The sequence below is a fragment of the Onychomys torridus genome, chromosome 14, assembly GCF_903995425.1.
Source record: "Onychomys torridus chromosome 14, mOncTor1.1, whole genome shotgun sequence".
NCBI lineage: Eukaryota > Metazoa > Chordata > Mammalia > Rodentia > Cricetidae > Onychomys > Onychomys torridus.
The window spans coordinates 84,054,644-84,078,322 of record NC_050456.1 but is presented as its reverse complement, the minus strand read 5'-3'; the positions used below and the strand labels follow the sequence as shown (position 1 = coordinate 84,078,322).

The following is a 23,679-nucleotide window of genomic DNA, read 5'->3' as shown; positions in this document are numbered from 1 at the left end:
AGGCTGTGACAAGTGTTGTCAGCACAGGTCCCCTGTGCGGCTGACATTTGTCTGGAGTACTTTCAATAGCTTAGGCCCCCAAAGATGCCTTTGCAGATGCTGCACAAACTGTGCCTTTCACTGAGGTCAGCACCCCACATTTTGCTGAGTTCCATGCACAATCTGCTGAATAACTGCTATATCTAGCATCATCTGTAAAAACAGAGAGACTCATTCAATGTCAGACAGAGTTACCATAAACTGTAATGATTCACCAAGATAAAAATACTATGCAGCTAATGCTTAAGGCCTTTATCAATATGCTCAAGTCAACAGTCAAAAAAACTGCACAATTTATATATATTTTTAAATGATGATCCATGTGTCAACCCTTCTGCATGAACTATGCTCTCCAATTGGCCCTGTGTACTATTTTCTGATATTCTCCTACATTTAATTCTCCACTTTAATTACAGAATGTTTCTATTGGTACTTTTCAGTACAGAGTCAAAAAGTAAACAGAGTAAATGTGCTCTGGAGGCAGCCCAGCTCCTAAAGAAGAGTAGAGAATGGAGGAGGCTGGGTTATGCTTGCCCCACTTTTCCTTACAAACTTCTGGGAGTTTTTGTTTTTATCCCCCAGTAAAGCATTGCTATTTTGATAGGTTAGACAGTTCAGACTGAATAATATTGGAATTGTAAAAGAATTTAAAGAAAAATACAGGAACAATTCATTGATTAGGTAAATCTTTTAATAACTATATCATCCTACAAACTATATAGATATACAAATTGTAATTTATTTTTATAAAATATTTCCCAGTTGAAATGGTCCCCATGGATGAACAGTTAATGACTTGAAACCTTTTGATCTATTATTTTAAAAGGAGAAATGTAGTTAGAGTTTTCCTGCCTGGCCCAGTCAGGACAAATCTCTCTTACCCGCCAGTCCCACAATCGCTCAGACCCAACCAAGAAAGCACACAGAAACTTATATTGCTTATAAACTGTATGGCCGTGGCAGGCTGCTTGTTATCTACTTCTTCTATCTTAAATTAACCCATTTCTATTAATCTATACTTTGCCACATGGCTTGTGGCTTACCGGTGTCTTTACATGTTGCTTTTCATGGCGGTGGCTGGTGGTGTCTCCTCCAGCCTTCTACTTCCCAGAATTCTCTTCTCTCTTGTACCGCCTATACTTCCTGCCTAGCCACTGGCCAAACAGCATTTTATTTGTACAGAGAGACATCCACAGCACTTCCCCTTTTCTTTTTTTTTTTAAGGAAGGTTTTAACTTTTACATAGTACAATTACATATAACAAAACAATTATCAAGTAAGAATTACAGTTATAATATTAAAGAAGATATCCTATCTACCTTATATTTGTGAGTCTAAGGTTTTATATCTAACTTATCTTGTATCATAACTGAGGAAATTATAACTATCTAGTCTTCAACCACATCAAAGACCTCAGAAGGATTTAATATTACCTGAGAAACGGGAGAAGGATGCAAGCAACTCTCGGGAATTTTGCAGGGTAGACAGAGACAGCTGGCAGCCTGAACAGTCACCTAATGTTCCTTTGTAATGTTGGGGCATTTGTCTTCAGCCCACAGGGCTAGAGACTCTTGGTCATTTCTCTCAGTGTCCTGTAGAATGTCTGGCAGTTTCCTCTGAGAAGCAGGAACCTGAAGGACCATTTTGTCAAGCAAAGTTCAGTGGTCACCTTTCTATGGGTCCTGCATGTTCAGTTGATCAAGCAGTCCAGGCAAGAACAGTTTCTTGCCCAAATGGCTATTTTTGTAAAGGTGAAGATAAGATATGAAGTGTCTTCAATGCCCATCCTCCTCTCTGAAGTAAAACGGTGCTGCCAGGAGCAGACATGTCTCACTGTCCAGAAAGTCTAAATTTTAAAAATATTTTAAATGCCATATTCTGAAGGTCTTTGAAGTATTTGAAGATTACCTATCTATCTGAAATATCTCTATGTATACCTAGAAGACTTAACTAACATGGCTACGAGTATGATTATCATAGATGACTAATTATTAATCTATTTTTAATTATCCATTACAATTTAAATGAGCTATACAAACATAATACCTTAAACATGAGTAGAAATATGCACATAGTATAACAAAATTAACTAAGTTTGTATCAATAGACTAAAATCTAAACCAATGTAAAACATTTTAAACAAGTTTGTTGCTCTTTAGAAGTTCCTTAATCTACCCTTTCATCCTATTATATCTGTATCATATCCCCTTTTCTTCTTTAGAAAGAGATCTCATTTATAATCAAACTGCTTTAAAGAAAAATATTGGTTTTTCTCTGTCCCACACCAGAGGGCTCTTCTGATTTGGGACACAAGAATCTCTTAACCTTTTCTTTTAGCAATATGTCTGGGTTTAGAGAAGGAGTGAGCCAATTCCATCTCCAAAGCCAGCTTGATAATTTTGGGAATGTGGGCGTAGTTTCTCTTACTACTTCCTGCTGGAGGGGGTCGCTGTATCTTATGGGGACAAAAAGAAAATTTTAGGATTATGGAGTAGTCCATTAGGGTGAACCTCTGAGCCAGTTGCCTTGAAACCATTCTGGATGTTGGATTATCTGGGCCATGGTGTCATCGGAGACCTTTCAGGTGGTCTTGGCTGATCAAACCTGATGTATCTTAATCTGGAACAAATCCATAGCCTCTGGCTTTCTGTGGAAACAAAATCAGATACTCTTTTCCAAAGCAACATATCCTTATATCCAAATTTTGAAGTCAAGTTACCTTTAAAATTTACATATTTGTTTAACTCAACAGCTTTTATGATCAAATCTTTTTCTGTGGTTAAAAATCCCAAAGACAAGACAAACCAGATTCTCTGTGTAATATCCATCTTTGTAAGACTGAAACGCCACTGTGGTTGCTGGCTCCACCCACCTCAGCTTCCCAACATGGCGGTGGTACAGTTTACCGCCAGCTCTGGGTCTGGAGCTATGTGTACCATCAACTATCAGAAGCAGTTCTATCAAAGCAGTGCATAGCCCAGAAACTTTTTTTTTCTTTTTTTAAACTAGCAGAGACTAAATCTACCACGCAGCAGAGTAAAGTGCCGCTTGTAGACTCCTCATTCCCGCCACACTGTAGGTCAGACGCACACGCCAGGAACCCGCCATAGTAGCTCAAACCGGCAGGCTGCCACTAACTTGAGAGACACACTAGGAAGCTGTTTTTAGCTTCGTTTTAGAATCTTTTTTCTCAGGTTTTAGGTGGAAATTCTTGCCAACACGTTGGGTGCCATTTGTAGTTAGAGTTTTCCTGCCTGGCCCAGTCAGGACAAATCTCTCTTACCCGCCAGTCCCACAATCGCTCAGACCCAACCAAGAAAGCACACAGAAACTTATATTGCTTATAAACTGTATGGCCGTGGCAGGCTGCTTGTTATCTACTTCTTCTATCTTAAATTAACCCATTTCTATTAATCTATACTTTGCCACATGGCTTGTGGCTTACCGGTGTCTTTACATGTTGCTTTTCATGGTGGTGGCTGGTGGTGTCTCCTCCAGCCTTCTACTTCCCAGAATTCTCTTCTCTCTTGTACCGCCTATACTTCCTGCCTAGCCACTGGCCAAACAGCATTTTATTTGTACAGAGAGACATCCACAGCAGAGAAATTCACATATTTTAAATAGGTAACTTTTCACAGTATATCTTAAGTGCAGACCTAGAATTTGAAGAGTCTAGATGAAAACAAAAAACAAAAAAACAGATTCTCTGTCAAACTATAATGCGGCCAACAACTAAATAATGTAAACTGCAAACAGGTGCCCTTGGGAAACTCTTTACCTGTTGTGGTAATGGCTGTTTCTTCCAATCCAGTTATTTTATTCAAGGCCAATACCTGCCTATGTGATCTTCATACATTCACTGTGTCCCCTTCATGTGTTGAACTAACAATCTGCACACCTTCAATATGGCATGCCTGGTTTTCTGCTCTAACCTACTGTCTCACCTACTAACCAAAAGGAAGAAAGTCATCAGCTGATTCATAATGTGCAATCATTATCTCAAAGAGCTTCATGTACTGTCAAGTGTCAAAGGGTTCACATCTCATTGATAAAGACACCTTACCTCAGAAGAATGAATTAACACATACATTTAATAAAAGGTCATTTTTTAATGATTAGCACAGCCATCTGAACCTTTTTCAGACAGAATACTGCTTACTATTTTGCATTATGCTTTCCTAGCTTTGAGGGTGATGGGCAATTCATGTCATGTAAATGATTCTTCCTACATTTGTATTGAGCTGGTCTATTTTTTTTTTTTTATTTTTATATTGTCTCTAGAATTGTCAGAAATGCATTGTTGAGCTTAGATCTGAAATGTCCCTTGTGGCTCCTGTGTTTGAACACTTGGTCTTGGTGCCTAGCTTCTGACACTGTTTTGGAAGGATATGGCTGGGGGATGGGTCACAGTGGTAGGCCTTTGAGAGCTGGACAGAACTCTGTTTCCTTCTGTAGCACTCAGCTTCCTGATCTACAAACATGAGAAAAAGTGAGTCATCAAGCTACTGCTACCTCAATTACCGTGCCGTCCCAACCAAGATAATAGGCTGTAACCTCTGACCTGTGAACCCAAACAATCCTTTTCTGCTTAAGTTACCTCTATCCAGTACTGGATCACAGTGATAAGAAAAGTAACTTGATAATGTATAAACTTAGGATTACTGTGCTGCTACTAAAGTATCACTGCAAACCATCAAGATGGCTCAGTGGCTACAGGAGCTTGTCGTACCCAACCATCCAGAGTTCAATCTCTGGGATCCACAAGAGAGAAGCACAGAACTGATTCTGATTCCTATAAGTTATTGTCTGATCTCAACACATATGTTGTTACAAGTGTGCTTACACACATTTATACATACACACATGCATGCACACACCAAATGCAACTAAAAATGTCACTTACATCTAAGATGTGTAAATGAAGACTATATGATATTTTTCTTTCTTTGTATTAGGAGCTGAAGCTAATTTCATGTTAAAAATCCGTCCTCTGAAGAAATACCCTGTGGATCTTTATTATCTTGTTGATGTGTCAGCATCAATGCACAATAATATAGAAAAATTGAATTCTGTTGGAAATGATTTATCCAGAAAAATGGCATTTTTCTCCCATGACTTCCGTCTTGGTTTTGGTTCGTATGTGGATAAAACTGTCTCACCTTACATTAGCATCCATCCAGAGAGGATCCATAACCAGTGCAGGTAGCTAATGTTTCATGTGGATAATATTAAAAGAATCTTTCTTATATAAAAAAGCTCATGTTATTTGTTCTTATAGACTTACTATATTTCAGAAAATTGTCTTATTAAATAAAAGTTAAAAATATTTGAGGAGGATCCTTGTTTCTCTATGGAAACATTTGCCTGTTTTAAGTTATTTGCTAGGGTTTTAAGTTATATTCCTTCAAATATTGTTTATTCACCTTTTGTCATACAAAATAATCTTACCTATTATTACTAACCTTGTATGAATTTCCAACAACAAGCCTGACATGCATATAAGTACCTCTGGAAATTCTATATGCCTCCTTTGTGGTTGCTCCAAATTAATTAAATTTAGGTTTGACACGTTTTAGAGTATTTATCACCTCAATGCTACACTGATACCTTACTGTATTGTGATGGTATATATTTATGTTGTTAATGATATAACTAACATCCTCAAAGACAACGGATCAAAAAATAAGAATTTGATTCTAAATAGCTTTTGCCTCCCCAAGGAAAGAAAACTAACTTGAAGCATGCAAGGTTTCATAGTGTCATCTGTTGAATTTTCAGAGAAATGACTTTGTAAGTCTCTTATTCCATAAATCATTTTCTTTAAAGGTATTTTCTACTTCTATAAACTGCTCAAATAATTTCACTCTACACATTCCAACTTGTAGAAACAGTTACTATTAATTGTACAAAGTGGGATTGGTTTACCTTTTACAAGACTTCAATAAGTCTTCTCCTAATTGTTATTTCTTTATCATTCACTGTGTTTTTCTGAGGTTAGGTGTTATTTCGTTGCTCAGATTGAACCTGAACTCATGAATCCTCCTGCCTCCGCATCCTGAGTACTTGGGTTACATTATGCCCAGCTTGAACAATCTCACTAATAATTCCACAACAAGCATCATTTTCAAAATTAGTGTGATATCTTTTTAGAAATAACCAGGTAATATGCTAGTTGAGCTGAATTCACAAACTATCTCCTTGGATGTGTTTCTCATTAGCTCCAGGGCCAGCTGTGATAGGAAATTACTAAGAATTATTACATTCCCCTAAACAAAGTGTCCATTAGCATACTGAAGTCTTTCATCATCCTGTATTCACGAAACACATAGAATCTTCTTCATTTTTAACATTAATCACACAGTTCTATTTTCTGATCACAAACAAGTTTCACCAACATTGAATAATCTTATAAATTTTATGGTGTAAAAATTTCCTTATACCTCAAAAAAAAATCCCCTTCTTTCTTTTACTAACTACATAATTTGACTATTAGTAGCACTTTGAAAAAATTTAAGGAAGCATAGAAAACTAGATTTTGGACTTCTTTTTCCCACACAGTGACTACAATTTAGACTGTATGCCTCCCCATGGATACATCCATGTGCTGTCTCTGACAGAAAACATCACTGAGTTTGAAAAAGCAGTTCACAGACAAAAGATCTCTGGAAACATAGACACTCCTGAAGGTGGTTTCGATGCCATGCTTCAAGTTGCTGTATGTGAGGTAAGAAGTTTTGCATGTGTTTGAGTTCTTAGATGTAGCAGAGGGTATAAGAGTTTTATGTTCTGGTTGGTTCATGGAGCAGAAACAACATGGAAAAATACATTTTTTTAAATCTCATTTCTCATTGCTATTAGGATTCATTTTGGTATATTCTGGGAAAGAGAGGCCAAGTTGAGGAAGACACGATTTTACAAAGGAGATGCTCTTTGCTTGTATACACCCCAGGAAAAATCCAGAAAGATCCTGTTGTCCCATTCTTGTCCTGTTGTCCAGCTTGTTCTTCCTCCAGTGGGGGGGGGGTAAAGGGTAAACAAATACATGGGCATGCTATTTTAGAGACACTACATCATTCAAGCCTGACTTGGTGTTTGTCAACTCAAATATATCGTTTACTTGAGGCAAAGACCACAGTGAGATCCATGTCATTGTACAAGGTCTAATTACATGTTTATTTTAAGAGTCATATTGGATGGCGAAAAGAAGCTAAAAGATTGCTGCTGGTGATGACAGACCAGACATCACATCTTGCTCTTGATAGCAAACTGGCAGGCATAGTGGTGCCAAATGACGGAAACTGCCATTTGAAAAACAATGTCTACGTCAAATCGACAACCATGGTAATGTAGCAACAGCTCCTTTCTACCTACTCTGATTCCTTGGGCTAAAAATGCAAGTTTAAATTGTCAATTCAGCCATTCTTGTCCCAGAAAATTACGTAAAAAGCAAGATGTAGAACCAAGACGGGCCAGGAATCAATACCTATAGAGCAGAGCAGTAGAGTAAAATCACTGCTCAAGAAAGTTGATGGCTAAAAGACATTGTCATTGTCTAGTAGCCGACTCTTTGATAAGCTACTATGAATGGTAGAATTTTTGAAAGAAAGTAATACAAGAAATTATTTTCATGTGATTCAAAGACCTTGAAAGAAAGAAAAACACGGCTTTGTTTTGTAGAAATAAGCTACTTCTATGATGTTGGTATCTATAAATAGAATAAGAAGTGATAAGAAAAATGGAATTGGTCTAAGAAATCTTCAGAATACAGTACTAAATAAGCTAAATAAAGATCATTGGGAAAAGCACAAAACAAGGCAGACTTTGTATACACACACCACTCATCCTCCCTCTGCAACACATCTTTGTGTAGGACTGATTGTTAGATGAAGCCTATCTGAATTGCTTCCTAGAGGTTCGCATAAGATTTGAATTGCGTATTTAAATACAACCTTTTATCACCACATCTCTCCTGGAATTAGCAATTTCAGATATTAAAAAAAGAATAACAAAGTATCGTTCATTTCTGATGTTGACAGCTATTTATTTGCAAATGTTTTCAACAAAGCTCCCAAGTTTCTCAGTTCACAAGCCCCATTGCCTAGTACCACATAAACTAGTCACAGTGGTGCTGGCTTGAAATTCCAGCATTCTGGAGGCAGAGACAAGGGGATCAGAAATTCAATATCATCCTCCACTATATAGCAAGTTCAAGACCAACCTGGACATATCAGACTATGTTTCAAATAATATAATAAAATGAAATAATAAACTATAATAAATAAATTCAATCCTGAGCATATTTAAAATTCAGGCTTTGGAATAACTCCAGGGGCATCTTCTCTCCTGTGCAATTACATTGCACTCTAGTTACTCATTGCTTATCTAGCTTGCTTTCTACTTGGCCTCACTGAATCTAGGGTAGAGGTCTAATGTGTTCCTTGGCAATGGAAGAGGAGACAGGAGGAGCTACTCTATTTTGAGACAGAGGGAAGCTTTTTAAAGGAGAAATGACAATGGTATGATTCCCAAGTCCTGTTATTCTTTTGAAGTTTCTCCAAGTTACTGACATCATCTCTTCAGCTGTATATTTGAAAGGATGTTGTGGCTCATGCAGGGATGAATCTTTGGGCAAAAATAAAATGTCATGATATTAGACCTAGGTTATATTTAAAAAAACTTGTGGGGATAGGTTATAATTTTGTATATAATTTTTGGAGGATTTTAAACCCCATTTGGGTTATTGTGATATGGGAAAACAGGCAATGCATCATGCCCTTCTTTTGTGTCCTCAGCCATTATTTAGTGAAATGATTTTACACATGTCATTCCTGTGATTTATTGGGTAAATCAAAAAGAAGTACACTTAATAATAACTTAAAGAACACCTTTATTTCCATTACACCAGATCTGCATTTTAAAGAATCCTCCTGCTCAGAATTCTCATTGCTAGCAACAATGGCCAAAAACAAAAGGAGCTAGTGCATTGGAGTGTCTCTTTGGTTGTATGGCCATATGTAAAATGTGCAATGAATGACTCTGAAGCCTTGTGTGTCTCAGGCTACCTTGACTCCATCTCTAGTCATATATCTATCTTCTATCTACCTGCTCTTTAAACACTCTCCATTCTTTCCATGAGTACTATGATGGAATTCTAAATTGTGTATCAGTTAAGCAAGAAATCACACAGTCTGCTTCTTAGCCTCATCTCCAGTAATGAATGCCAGTAATGATACTAGACTTCTTGGCCCAAGACTTTGGTCTTTGTATTTATAAAGGGAGGTGATTGATTTAATGCCTCTTGTATGTCTAAATCACAGGAACCAGAATTATACTTTTGAGTTATAACCATTTCAGGAAGACTAGTGTAACCCCACACTAATCACAATGAGAATTCAATGGCTGAAAGCACCTTTGCAAACACTTTGCATACAACATGGAATTTGTCTATACAGTAGTTAGCATTACCATCCTTTTACTAGCAAAAATACTAAAGGTTAGAAAAGCTAAGTTGAATCTGTGTGAGTTAAGTCTTTATTACTGGAAGCTACTAAAGTAATGAATTGTGGATCTAGTACCCAGTGCATTTCAATCAGTATTCCTAACCACCTTGTCAATGTGTCTCAACCAAAAGCAAAGAAATAGGGAAATGGTTTTCCTGGTGTGTTTTCAGTTCTAACTTTTACACTGTAGCCTTTACCTACAGAAGAATAACCACAGATACCTTGGTTTTATCTGCATTATAAAAGAAGATTTAAGGTAATTTCTTCTCTAGGCTGTTGGCACTGATGTTACACTATTAAATAAATCTATCTTCTAGTGTTTTTTCCATTATTCAAAAATGCCATAATAAAACTTGAGTAGTAACCTAGTGTTTCATTCTGTCCAGCAATAATATCAACTTAAAGTATAACATTCTCTCCAAAAGGACAGAGGTTCATACAAAATTGTTGATGATGAAAAAGATACATTAGTACTTAAGGCCTAGAAGTCCATTCAGTTTTACCACCCAGCTTTCCCAAATTATTCAACCTCATTCAGAGCTCTCCTATTCATCCCACCCTTGGCAAAGGCCAAGAATTATACAAAGATCTTTCACCACAATGAAAGGAGACAAAGGAGCACATGTGTGGAGGCATTGAGTGAACCTGGCCAATGGGCAGTTCACATGCTGATGTAACTCTCAGTCCTGAACACACAAATGCAAATAGACTCACTAGAGTCTCCTGTTCAGACTTGGTGTTCTGCGCACCTCACAGCTTTCCTGTGCCCCATCATTAGTCAGTGGTTCTTCACTTTTCTTTCACATGCCTCCTTAGAACTTCCTACCACTGGATGCATCTGTCATTCTTCCCCCTAAGTCCCAGTAGGAGAGAGTAGCTGCTGACCAGGTCAGCATCATAGATGACTGATGTAAAACTGCTAAAGGTGAGTCACTGTTACTGTAGACTTGTGCTTCCTATCATAGAAAGATATTCAACACTCTTGTTTTTCTTCTCACACAGTTTTGCTTAAAGTGTACTTCTCTTTTAGTATTCTGTCTGTGAAGCTTTCTATTGGCCAAGAAGCACATTTATTATTTTTATAACTGCCAAAGAAGAAAGCAAGATTAAGAACATACTTGGTTATTTTAATTCATAACTTAGCTACATGAATTAACAAGCTTTTATGAATTATAACATTTATTTCAGTGCTCCTTTTTACTAAAATAAATTTTCTTTAGCAATTTCAAAGTCACAAAGGCATTTATAATTAATATTGACATCAGACAATTCCATTTTAGCAAAGACTTATAATTTTTTAATAGAGAAATTTGTTAATTATTTTTGCCGCTCTTGATTAAGAAATGGGCTCTTCAATGTCAGAAAGTGTTAAGAATCCTTTCACTTTTCATTATGTGTCCTGGATGCATTAATAAAATACTTATTCTTTAGCACTCTTAAATACTTCCAGAAAGCCAGAAGCCTGTATGCAGTTTTAACAAATATTGTTGTATCTTGTGTTTTTTTTAAACTAACAAAATTCTTGATAGCAGTTGACTGTACTATTTGCTTTAAACTGTAAACATGCCGAGAATATTTCAGCAGTTATTCTATGAAACCAGATTTGAGTGCTCTACATGTTCACAGAAAAGAAGCCAGGAAATAATCTCTGCAAACAATACCTAGCCGAACATACCCCTTAATTGAAAGCAAATGCTACATGCAAAAATCACCTACTTAGGATAAAAGGAGCCTAGCTAAAAGGAGTCTGGCTCTGTTTCTCTAGAACCTCTGGAAAGGAATTCAACTAATGACTTAAAAACTAAGCTCAAGAACATTTAAATTTAATTTGCAAGTTTATGGAACAAGCTATCTTGAGTAAATTAAATGTTTGGGTTGAAACATTTAAACAGAAAATATCCATTCCCATTCTTTTTGAAAAGCTTACAAAATTAGTTCTAGCCCTTCTTCACCAAGTAGAGTTTCATGATTACAGTTGACACTATCTGTGGCAGAGGAGACAAATTCAAACACCCTAGAAGCCAGGGGAGCAGAGTTAATGAGTGAGGCAGATCCACCAAACCACAGGTAAGAACATGCCTACAGTGTTTACTGTTAACAGTCTTATTTAAAATGATCTTCTGGGCTGGAGGGATAGCTCAGCCATTAAAGGCTAGGCTCACAACCAAAAATATAAGAATAAAATGATCTTCTACTAAGTAGTCCTTCTGTGCATGCCTATTACAACCTCACAGCCCAGAAGTAGGGATGGTGCTTTTCTTCTTTTGGGTAAATATGGTAACTGTCAGAAGCTGAACAAAATCCCACTCTACTCCATGACAGAGCCTGCAATAGATGCCAGTCAGTGGGATATCAAGACCTGGCCACTTCTCACTATTGGTATAGGCTTAGTAAATCCAGAATCCTGGAGCAACGCCTTTTGATTCAGTAGTCCATTTATGTGAGATGGTACTACCATAATTCTCAGAAATATAAACTAGTATTTCTATATGCCTTAATCACATGGAAACAGGACCTCAGATACCTTAAAACTATGTCCTGGTCACATACTGTGCTGATCACCATCCCTTCTCTATGACATCTACCTGAGATGATCAGCTTGTAAAGAGGTAGGGTTTATTTTGAACCACAGTTTGGGAGGTTGTGGTCCATGAATGTTTGTTCTCATTGCAGTGGTGGTAAAATTGCTTACCTTGTGACCAGGAAGCAAAAGAAGGAAAGAGGGCCAGGGGCCCAGAGTTTTCTCCCAGGGCATGTTAATAAATCCCACCAGTCAAAGGTTCCACCTTCATTCCCTAGATTCACAGTGTGTGGACCAGGCTTCCACCATGTGGGCTGTTGAGAGACATTTAATGTCCAAACTAAGGGCAACACTGGTAATTGCAGAGCTGGGAGATGCAGCTCCAGCATCGTTGCTCTGTCCAAGCACCGGTCCTTGATTCTTTTTGGGATATTTCACTTTTAAGAGGACATTTCCATGCCAAAGACATTTTTGCTATCATGGCAGAGAGCCAAACAGTATGTTTTACATCCTCCATTGCATAGGACACTTTGTACTGACTGTATTGCATAGGACATTCTTGTACAGACACACTCTCAAAATAAACCAGTATCTAGCCCCAAATGTTGGTAGCCCCACTTCTGCCTAACCTGCCCTGTGCCATTACCAGGATCTACCATGTATTTAAAAGCCAGGCTGTTGAGACAAAAGTAGACAAACATATTTTTCAAGTTTTCATCTCCAAATACATTTTCACTCCCACAGTGTTTCCACTTTGTTTTAGTCCTCTAAAACATAAACTCACTGAAAGTGAAGGTTTCAATATCTTATTATAATTCTCAGTACTGCAAACTCTAACTTACCCTCTTCACTTAATTTTACTTAGGAAGAAGAGACTCTTCAACACTTTCTTTGTCCCCCTGGATATTCATATTATTATAATTCAACTGTACCTCCCAAGCAGTAATCTCTTTGACTGAAAGTGTTCCTATCAACCTCTCTTCCCTCCTGACATTTATAAGTCACTTCCCACAAGCTTAATTACTTAGTGGTGCTCCTGGCATGTTCCTTTCCTTCTCCCTTTTGCTTCTGAAATGCACCTTATCTCCATTAATTATTTTCAGAGTTTAGAGAAGCAATATAATGGGTTAGGTGGAGGGAGGAGGGGATATTTGCTAGAAAGGAGTCATGACATCACTAGGACAGGGTAGTTGGCTGAGAGGGAGTACATTCTCCTGCTCACAGAAAAAAAAGGACATAGAAGATAAAATGCTTAAAAGATACTGTGCTGCATGGAGGAGAGATGAGGAGGCTTCAGAAATGGCAATTAATCCATAGCCACTTGTCAACAGTGATTTATTTAAACATATGTTAGACATTTATAATCTAAAAAAAATCTGCCTTGAGGTACTTGGGATTATTCTTTTAAGAAAGATTTCTCTCTAGGGGCAAAAAAGTGTTCTTCTAAACTTAGAAGTCTGACGAAGCTTTTGACCAGCTTGAATGAATGTTCTAGACTTGAATTTTGTGTAATTTTGGCTAACGTGACTTCCTGTTTGTGGATAAGAAAGGAAATTTAAAAGGCTCCTAAAGCTGCTCCCATTTTCAACTGTTTTTTAAATATTGACTTTGTGTGGATTAAGTATAAGCTGGTTAAAAACTTGTGGGGTTTTTTTTTCTTTTTTCAAATGAAACATTTTTAAAAAATAAGATGAGTGAGTGCTTGGCAAGCTGTTACTATTTTTTTTTTGTCAAAGAAAAAATATTTTAAAAGTAACTGTTGCTATTAAAATAATATTCCCAATGTATCTAGATTTGTCTTACTTTTTACTTATTCCCTGTAGCTTAACTAGTATTACACAAACTGTCACAAATCTATTTTAAGGTCAAGTACTTTACTAGGAACAGGAATAGGAATTTGGCTAGAAGAATTTATACTTAGGATTTTTTTTTTATTACTTTAAAATTACATTCCTAAGGATTGCTCTGGGCAGAATTTTTCTTATGCAAACCCATATGTTAATACTTTTCAGGTCTTTTCATGAATTGATTTCATATCACATCTAAATGCAAATACAGACACAGTTTTGCTATGATGTCTCCTGCAGGTTGGGCCCAAAGCTTCATGTATGCTAAACATATGCTATAACACCGAGCACACCTGCTGCCCTAGTAGAATTTTTAAAAACAAGGCTATGTCTGTCCATATACATATATTTTAAATGCAGGCCACAGAACATTGGCTATAAGTAAGACTTGTTAATTTAGGTTTATTACTAAATTCACATAGTCTTCATATTACAGAGATATTAACTAAGTTAGATTAGCATACCAGGTGTAACCTGGTATGGTGGTTTGAAAGAAAATGGTCCGCAAAAGGAAAGGCATTATGAGGAGGTGTGGCCTTGACAGAGTAGGTGTGGTCTTATTAGAGGAAGTGTGTCACTGTGGAGGTGGGCTTTGAGGTCTCATATATGGTCAAGCTATGTCCAGTGCAACAGTACACTTCCTGTTGCCTGCAAGTCAAGATGTAGGACACTCAGCTACTTCTCTAGCACCATGTTTGCCTGCATGCCACCATGTAATGACATGATAATGGACTACACCTCTGAAAATATAAGCCAACCCAATTGAATGTTTTTCCTTTATATGATTCAGTGTGGTCATGGTGTCTATGCACTGCAATAGAAACCCTAACTAAGACACCTAGTAAACTACAGAACAGCTTGACCCTGACCTCCATGAAGTTAGGTAGGCTCAGTCACATAACCCTTTCTTGCTCCTATACTTAGGCACCAATGAATAGCCAGAGGCCACAGCAAGTGGAGTCTGACATCATCCTTCTGTGGTTGTCTAATTACGAACCTGCTGTTTGAGATAATCAGTTTAATTCCCAGATGAACATTTATGGAAAGAAACAATATCAGTGGTGTGCCTTACTGTGTAACAGTAAAAAGCAACTTCTGTGGTTGTCAAACAGGAGGACAAGGTGGGAGAGCATTGCTGAGAACTGAAGCCAGGATCTTTTGTGCTCTAGGCAAGAACCCTACCACTGCATTCTCATCCTTGAACTAAACTGTATTTCCTTTCCTAACTCATCCCTAGCTTTCTAACAGCCACCACACACCAAAAGCTATGTTTAGCTTTTCACAATTAATTTACCAAGGTAAAATGGCTCACGGTATATCATACAACCAAAAAATATATAATAATGAATTAAGAGGTCATTAATCTTCACTCTATATAGGAAGTTAAAGTTGAAATCTTGGAGTGCTATTAGCTTTGAATAGTGCTATACCTACTGAATGCATCTTTCTTTTTTTAACTTTTTTTTATTATATTTGTGTTTTAATTTTACACATCAGCCATGGGTTCCCCTATCCTCCCCACTCCCGCCCCTGCCCCCAGCCTCCCCCCATCCCCTCCCCTCCATTCCCATCTCCTCCAGGGCCAAGACTCCCCTGGGGATTCATTTAAACCTGGTGGATTCAGTACAGGCAGGTCCAGTCCCCTCCTTCCAGGCTGAGCAAAGTGTCCCTATGTAAGCCCAAGGTTCCAAACAGCCAGTTCATGCATTAAGGACAGGTCCCGGTCCCACAGCCTAGATGCCTCCCAAACAGTTCAAGCTATTCAACTGTCTCACTTATCCAGAAGGCCTGATCCAGCTGGGGGCTCCACAGCCTTTGGTTCATAATTCATGTGCATCTTTCTAATTGAATGTAATAGTGCCATCTTTCTAATTACCCAGCACCTGTAGAAGGTGGAACTCATGCAAATGTTAGAGGATAGAACTGAAGGCTTCTGTTATCCAAATGAAAGCCATGGGATTTTCTACATCTAAAGAGTATGCTATGTCACAAGTCAAATGTTTGCATGCACACACATATACACACAAATGTGTGCAAAGATGTATACATGCATATATACTGGATATGTATAAACAAATATATATTTTTTAAATTGTTTTGCACTTCACAACTTGCTGAGTTCTACCTCAGAATGCACTGTCACTGGCATGTCTCCACTTCTGAGTATTATGCTATCTCTCAGTTATATCATTTTCAGTACACATAAACCTAACAAGGTTCGATCCTCACTTTATTGTGTGAATTTGACCTTCTTTACTTTTCTGAGTAGTAGACTTTGATGGAGCTCTGCTTGCAAGACATTCTGACTTCATTGATATTGGTGTTGCATTTGCAAAGAGTTTACATGTTCCTTGACTGCCATAACCAAGTAGACTCACTGTTATTCTAAGGCACTTGGTTTCTCCATTCTGAAAGTGTGAGGCTGAGCTGCTGAACTTCACTCCCTTTTTGTTTCATTATCCATTACAGGAACATCCGTCACTAGGCCAACTTTCTGAAAAGTTAATAGACAACAACATAAATGTCATTTTTGCAGTTCAAGGAAAGCAGTTTCATTGGTACAAGGTATGTTCATGCCTGCAACATCCAAGTTAAAATGCTTGGATTGGTGGTTGAATTGAGGCTGTTTTCAGAAGCAGGGATGGGGGTTCTGGAATTCTGATATACTATGTAAATTTAATAATGTCTCAAGGTGAACTTTACAGTATCTTATGTTAGCATTTAGGTGCAAATTCTAAGTCTGTGACACTCTAGGACCATGACATGTGGGCAGTGAAAGCTGTATGAAAATTATACTCAATACACAAGGGCACAGCCTGACAACTAAGCTGGTACTAAATATAACAATAATGGGAAACTTCCATCAGATGAGAATTATTTCATATTCCAACTCTGTCCCTTTCATGTCTGAAGTCCTGCTTGTACCATGGTTCATGGCCATGTCCTTAAAATAGCCTAAGGCTAGAGAATAACAGCTGTCTGCTCTTTATTAATTTTTTGGAGAACTTCATATATAATCACTATATTTACATCATTTCTACCCCCTCCTTTTCCTTCAACTCCTCACATGCCCCTCAACTCTTCTTCAAATTAATAACATCTTATTATTGCTAAATATACAAATATATGCATATATACATAATATATATCCTGCTGTTTTAGTGTTGCTTTTATGTACATGTGTTCAGGTCTGACTTGGGGTTAGCTAATTTACTAAGACCTGTCAGGGACTCCTCCCTAGAGAAGAGTGATTTTCCCTCTTTCTGTTTGCCTGTAGCTTTTCATCTAAGGGTAGGGCCTTGTGAAAATGCTCCCATCCATGTTGGTATGTTGACTAGTATCATCATTATGGAGGTCTTGTTGAGGCAGCCATATTGTTGAGTGGGTGAAGCTTCACAGTCATGTGAAACAAGCATCTGAAACAGGCATCCTGGTCCTCCTTCCTTCCAATCTTTCTGCCCCTTCTTCCATGATTTTCCAGGAGCCCTGGGTGTAATTGTATTGTAGATGCACTGATTTTTCAACAGAACCAACAAACCTAGCTTTGATCTAGATTATGAAGCAAAGAGCCAACAGAAGTCATGGAAATGGCTAAGCCAACCAATACTTTGTACATAAAAATAACCTCTGTGGTTCCCAGAACCCTTCAGTGTATGTGAGACTCACAAGCAAAGCAAACATTGTGCATCAGTGCCAATCTGGAAGTGTTGTGTAGCTCCCAGAAGAGAAGTGTGCTGTGCCTGTGGCACTGCTGTCTCTCACAGCCTTCTTAGAGTGTCTCTTCCAGCATATTCTGCTACTTGTTTGCAGGAGAACATAATAACCTCAATTGTCCTCTCTTCATTCAGCCTTCATCTCCTTTACAATTTTTGTTTCTTCCTTCTACTCTCTAAACCTTCTGCAGTGGCCCATCTGCTTTGCCTTTATTTATTTATCTATTTATTTACTTACTTACTTACTTACTTACTTACTTACTTACTTACTTATTTAATTATTTATTTATTTTGAACCCTTTGAGCAGCCACATTTTCTTTTGACTTAAAAAAAATTCTGAAGCTCATTTCCATCTTCCACAAAGCTAGTGTTTCCTTCACAAGTTTACCTCATACCTAATAACAGTACTATCATGCAGTTTTAAGTATATCACTTGTGCTGTTTGAAATTTATGATGAAACTTTAATTCCTTGACTCCCCAAATATATAATCATACCATGTAATCATCTTTTGAAATAATAGCAAATCAACATTCGCATGAGTTAGTTCTGACCCAAACTGAATGGTGCAAACCACTAGAATAATGGCACAAACAGCTTCTGTTTGCTGAGTACCTGCCAACTTTCAGACACTGAGTTTAGAAATAGCCATTCTTCCAGTCCTCTTAGCTACACGTAACAAGGTGAGTATTATGAACATGCTAGTTTTAAGATGAGTAAACATTTAGAGAGGTTAAAAGCTTGCCTGGTTTCCTAATGACTCAAACCTTGGGGTCTTAACATTTAAGGTTAACAGCTGACCTTTAAATTCTATTCAGCTTTTTGTGTCTTTTGCCTCTTGCTTCTCTATGCTTATTGTTTCTTCATGTGGTATTGACCCCAGGGTTCATCCTTCCCTTTGTAAATCTGCCACTGAATGATAAAATAGAAAATCAGGTTTATTACTAACTGAATTATATGCAAAGTAAGAATCTCCAAGCCTGACAAGCTCTGCTCAGAGTTCAATACCCTACTGTCGGTACTCTCACAGGTGTCATTTTTATAAACTATGTTTCTCTGGGTTAAAATGGCACTAGGAGCTATCTCCCAGCCCATTCTCTACCTGGTTACCTAGAAGATATCCACAATACTCTCTATAGCAAAATGTTCTATTGAAATCATCCTTTGCTTTCAACAGCGAAGTCTCTCATAGGACACAGGAAAATATGGCTTCTCTCCATCTCTCTGACCTCATTCCCTCCACTGTTTTCTGCCTTGCACCTGTCCTTTCACTATGCTTCTAATTGTTTGTGCACATATACTCTTCAGGCTGTGCCTTTCCTGGGTGCCCTGGTTCTTACTCTGCTTCTACCCCATTGAAGTCACTCTCCCTTACTTGCTTAGCTCTCACTTATCCTGCGGACAAAACTTTTAAGTCACTTTCTCAGGGAAATAGTCCATGACAATGTTCTCCAGATGGAAATGTTTGCTGGTGTCCCTCCTCCTAGTCTTACTCACCAGCTCCATGAAGCTCACACCTTAACTATCACCTTCCATCCAGCCCAGCATGTCCCAAAGTGTCATTCCACAGAACAATATTCTTAATAAATAAACACTGATCTATGTCACATGGGAACAGAGTTTAGTAACTTAAAGAGAACTGGAAATGTCAATTTTAATTATTAAAGTATTTGCAAATTGCAGGCCTATTCTGAAAAATTTGCAAATGTGCATTTTGAATCTCTAAGGGGAGAAAACAACCATATAACTTTATCAGTTTATTTGCCCTCAAAACACTTTTCATGTTAAAAATAGTTTAGGAGCCGGGCGGTGGTGGCTCACGCCTTTAATCCCAGCACTCAGGAGGCAGAGGCAGGCAGATCTCTGTGAGTTCGAGGCCAGTCTGGGCTACAGAGTGAGTTCCAGGAAAGGCACAAAGCTACACAGAGAAACCCTGTCTCGAAAAACCAAAAAAAAAAAAAAAAAAGTTTAGGAAATGCTGAGCTAACTTTAATTGGATTTGAGGTCATGTAATTCAGTGTATACATACATACTCATTTACACACAGACCACACACACTGATGCTTCTAGGTTCTCTGGATTGGCAACTCTCTTAGCTTCCTTGTGGTTTTTGTCATTTTTTCATTCATATAATGGCTTGCCTTCCAGATAGCTACAATACGTTTAATGTCTTGATTATCCACTGTTTCCATGCTACTGTCATATTATGTACCTGTGACTCATATGTTTTACAGGATCTTCTGCCCCTTTTGCCTGGTGCCATTGCTGGTGAGATAGAATCCAAAGCTGCAAATCTCAACAATTTAGTAATAGAAGCCTACAAGGTATGTATATACGTCCTATACAATTTTCTCCAAGTCAACTTTTACTACCATTTTTGTGGCAAGGTTCAAAGCAATACTGTTGCATCTTGCAAGGAGTGACAGGAAGAATGTAGGACTTAGCTAGGGTTAGCCCTGGATGGGCCACAAACCAACAATGATATCTGTTCTCTGTGCCTCATTTGTCCCATGGACAAGTAAACCAAAACTGGTCCAGCATCCAAGTTTCTTTCAGAATTGAAAATTCAGTGAGTCACCAGCTTGTCACAAAAATCTGAATAGTTTCCTACATCATAAGTTTAGTAATAAAACAAAACCACCATGATGTTATTTTAAAAAAACAATCTGCAGGGGGTGAATGAACTCTAGGATATAGAGATTACTAAGAAGGCTTAGTAAGGGTCTCCTTGACCAGTCATTGTAGTGTTCAGTCAATTATCACTTTTATCAAAACAGTTAGGCCAAAGTTTCCTTTCCCAATTGTTCTCTTGGATCATTGGTTGTGTATTGTCATCATTCATGATATTTTAAGGGAACATCTGGTCTCTCAAACTGGATCATTCCTGCATTTAAAAAGCTCTATTAAAATGTGCTAATACTGACTTTTCTTTTCATGTCCGGCACTTTCTATACATGACTTCACTTAAGCCACACATCTGACCTTTCAGGCAGCAATTGGTAGTACTATTGTATATTTGTAGGAACAAAGAAGTAAGCAAATTAGCCATAGTTCACACAGTCAATAAGCAGAGGCATCAGGATGAAATCCCAGGTGTCACTGGTGCCTCAGCTGCTTCCACTGTGTGATATTGATACGGCCTGCTGATCTTCCTTTCTTTGATTTTTTAGTAGGGTGTCAAAAACCGTGCTTTATTCTTCCATGGATTTATGGGTCAGTTATGAAGTCTCACTTCCCCAGATTTTCTGCCTGCCTGCTTGCCTGACATGTAGAATTAAAGTGTTGAGAGAGCCACAGAGCTGTGAAAAACCTCAGGCTGCTGTGTTAATTGTCTTCAGGCAGCACCTGCTTGCAACTTGGGTTGAAAGCAGGGAGGCGGGAAGTAGACAGGGCTGAAAATAAAGAAACTGTTTAAACATATTATTCTTTAAAGAAAATAAAGCTTGCTAGGTTTGTTTTTGCTGAGGATTTTTTTTAAATGTCTGAAAACTGCATAGAATGAAATGAACATGGATATCTTGAATTACATCTCTCACTAGTATAAAAAAATGTTAGATACTAGCGCTGAAGAGACGGCTTGGTGGTTAAGAACACTTGCTACTCTTATGAAGGATGGAGGTTCAGTTCCCAACACCCACATGGTGGCTTACGACAGTTTCTAACTACAGTTCCAGGAGATCCATCACCCCTTTCTGGCCTTCATCAGCACTGCACACACTTATATACATGCAGGCAAAACATTCATACACATTTTTTTAATGTTGGATCTATAGAATTTTGTATCAAGAAAAGTAGAACATATCATTCCTATCAGTAGCTTGTTCTTAAGAGTCATCCAAATGAAAAGGGAGTTTTGCATTTAGTCCTTTCAATTACTAGAGTGTGCCTCCATTATATTATCCCAAAATATATAAATTGGTTTCTTTTCTGCCTTTTCTGTTTGTTTGGAAAGCCCAGAATAGCCTTATACTCCTAATTCTGCTGCCTCAGCCTCCTACTGAATCCCAAGATTGTAAGCACATACCACCACATTTAGCATTTTTAAACCTTTGTGTCAGACTTATGAAAAATGAGACAGGAAGCTAGGAGTGAGACACTGGCTCAAACAGTAAAAGCAGACAGCACTGTTTGGCCTTACATTCTTTGCCTTGTGCAGATGTGTGACTACCTTAGCCCACTGTGGTTCTGTATCACCTTGTGGTCAAAGAATATTAGTGAACTCAACAAAAACTGTCTTTGGCTAAACTAATCTCCTTAAGATTATTAATTTTTATGTGGGTATATCTTTAAAATTCTTTGAGAATTTCATTTGTTTTCAAAGCCCAACAGAAACAATTCAAAATTCATTAAAGTATTTACATCAGAAAAAATAGTCTCTCTCCCAACACCTCCTAGATATGAAATAGAATCTGTCCTTTACCAGAACCTTGATTTCCAAAGCACAAGGATGGAAAATATTGCAGAAATTTGTCTTCATACAATACTTCAAAGACATTAACCCAAGTGGTTTAAGCTCTAAGAGGAACAGCAGGCATGGCATGCTGAGTGTGCTACATTGGGAGGTGTGTTCTGCCCTGACAATCAATACATATCCACATCATTTTACACCATTAAAAGTTTCTCCTAGTTTGCCAGAATTATTTGGGATTGCAGTATATGAGCTCTTGGTGAGAGGAAAATTATGTGTGTGGGGGTGTGTGTGTCTAAAGTAGTCTTGTCTACACAAATGATATTCATAAACTTGAAGAAAGCATCTTCTTTAGAGGATATGTTATCAGTATTCCATGATCAATTATTCATCAGTGGGTACCTATCTCCTTATCAAAGATACGTTGATGAAGTAAAAATTACTTAACTAAAGAATTAGAAGCTACTGGAAGTGTTTTTTCCACATGCTACAACTCATTTTCCTTGCATAGCTGCCTATTTCACATTTCTGTTATTTTTTGTTTGCAAGTATAAATTCAGGATTTTTGCATGTGCCAGGCTCAGATTTATGTGACTAAAATGCATGCATATCTAAAGAATATATTTAAAATAGCTGTATCCTTTGGAGCTGAAAGATTATGATGGAAGATGTTAGTGTGTGCCCAATACATGGCATCATGCAGTGGATGTTTCCTGAATGAGCCTATGAATGATGGTGTAAATGCATGCATGGTTTTATGCCCCCTAAGAAGTCTTGCTTTAGAATTAAGGCTTGGAAAAAACATTACAGATGCAGGCAAGCATGGAGACTTGATAAAACCCTAAGCCCTTCTTAGAGAACCTTGATGATAGTGTTTGCCTGGTGGTTCCTGTACATAGCCACAGTTTAGAAATGCCACCCCCACAAAACTATACGTTTCATCTTTATATTTATAAAACACTAGCTTTTCATGAAAATCAAAAGCATTTGAAATTCAAGTTTATTTTGTCAAAACTATGTTTCCTGCTGTAAACTGTCAAAATTCAGTTGTTATGAAGATGTTTCTTTAAATTTCATCATTAAATATCAGCAGTATGATTTTGAGAGATTATCATTTCAGTACTGGATAAGAGATATTTATATAAGTGATTAAAATGTGTAATCATAGATGTGTAGAAAATCAAGCCATTTAAATACAATTGATCTTTCAATATTTCTTACATGTTTTAAATATAATTGGGTTGTTATGAGGAAGCACCATTTTATCTTTTTTCAGAGCTAGACTTTGATTAAGTTAAATATTAAATCTAGAATGATATAATGCATGAGTCTGCTTTGTTGCTATACTGCAGTATGTAATTAAAACCAATGTTTCTGCAGAAACTCATTTCAGAAGTAAAAGTGCAGATGGAAAACCAGGTACATGGTGTCTATTTTAACATCACTGCCATCTGTCCGGATGGGGCCAGAAAGCCAGGCACAATTGGATGTGGAAATTTGACAAACAATGATGAAGTATGTGTGGTCTGTTTTTCTTGTTTAAGATAAATTGTTTGGTGTACTTTTTCACGAAAAAAATCAAACTACTATAAAAAAAATGTACTACTAACTACAAGAGTTTTGTTTCAACTTTAAAGTAGCCTTGTCTCTT

At 37.6% G+C, this 23,679-nt stretch overlaps 1 protein-coding gene across 2 annotated transcripts in view; it reads left to right on the top strand.

The window, feature by feature from the left end:
- The window catches only part of Itgb8 (integrin subunit beta 8), an 81,889-nt gene that overhangs the window by 43,394 nt on the left and 14,816 nt on the right, over nucleotides 1-23,679 (top strand). For both annotated transcript variants that reach the window (XM_036205816.1, XM_036205814.1), the window contains 6 exons: nucleotides 4,995-5,241; nucleotides 6,598-6,763; nucleotides 7,222-7,380; nucleotides 16,377-16,472; nucleotides 19,855-19,944; nucleotides 23,409-23,543. In XM_036205816.1, coding sequence (XP_036061709.1) covers nucleotides 4,995-5,241; nucleotides 6,598-6,763; nucleotides 7,222-7,380; nucleotides 16,377-16,472; nucleotides 19,855-19,944; nucleotides 23,409-23,543 — 893 coding nt within the window. The remainder of the gene's footprint in view (nucleotides 1-4,994; nucleotides 5,242-6,597; nucleotides 6,764-7,221; nucleotides 7,381-16,376; nucleotides 16,473-19,854; nucleotides 19,945-23,408; nucleotides 23,544-23,679) is intronic.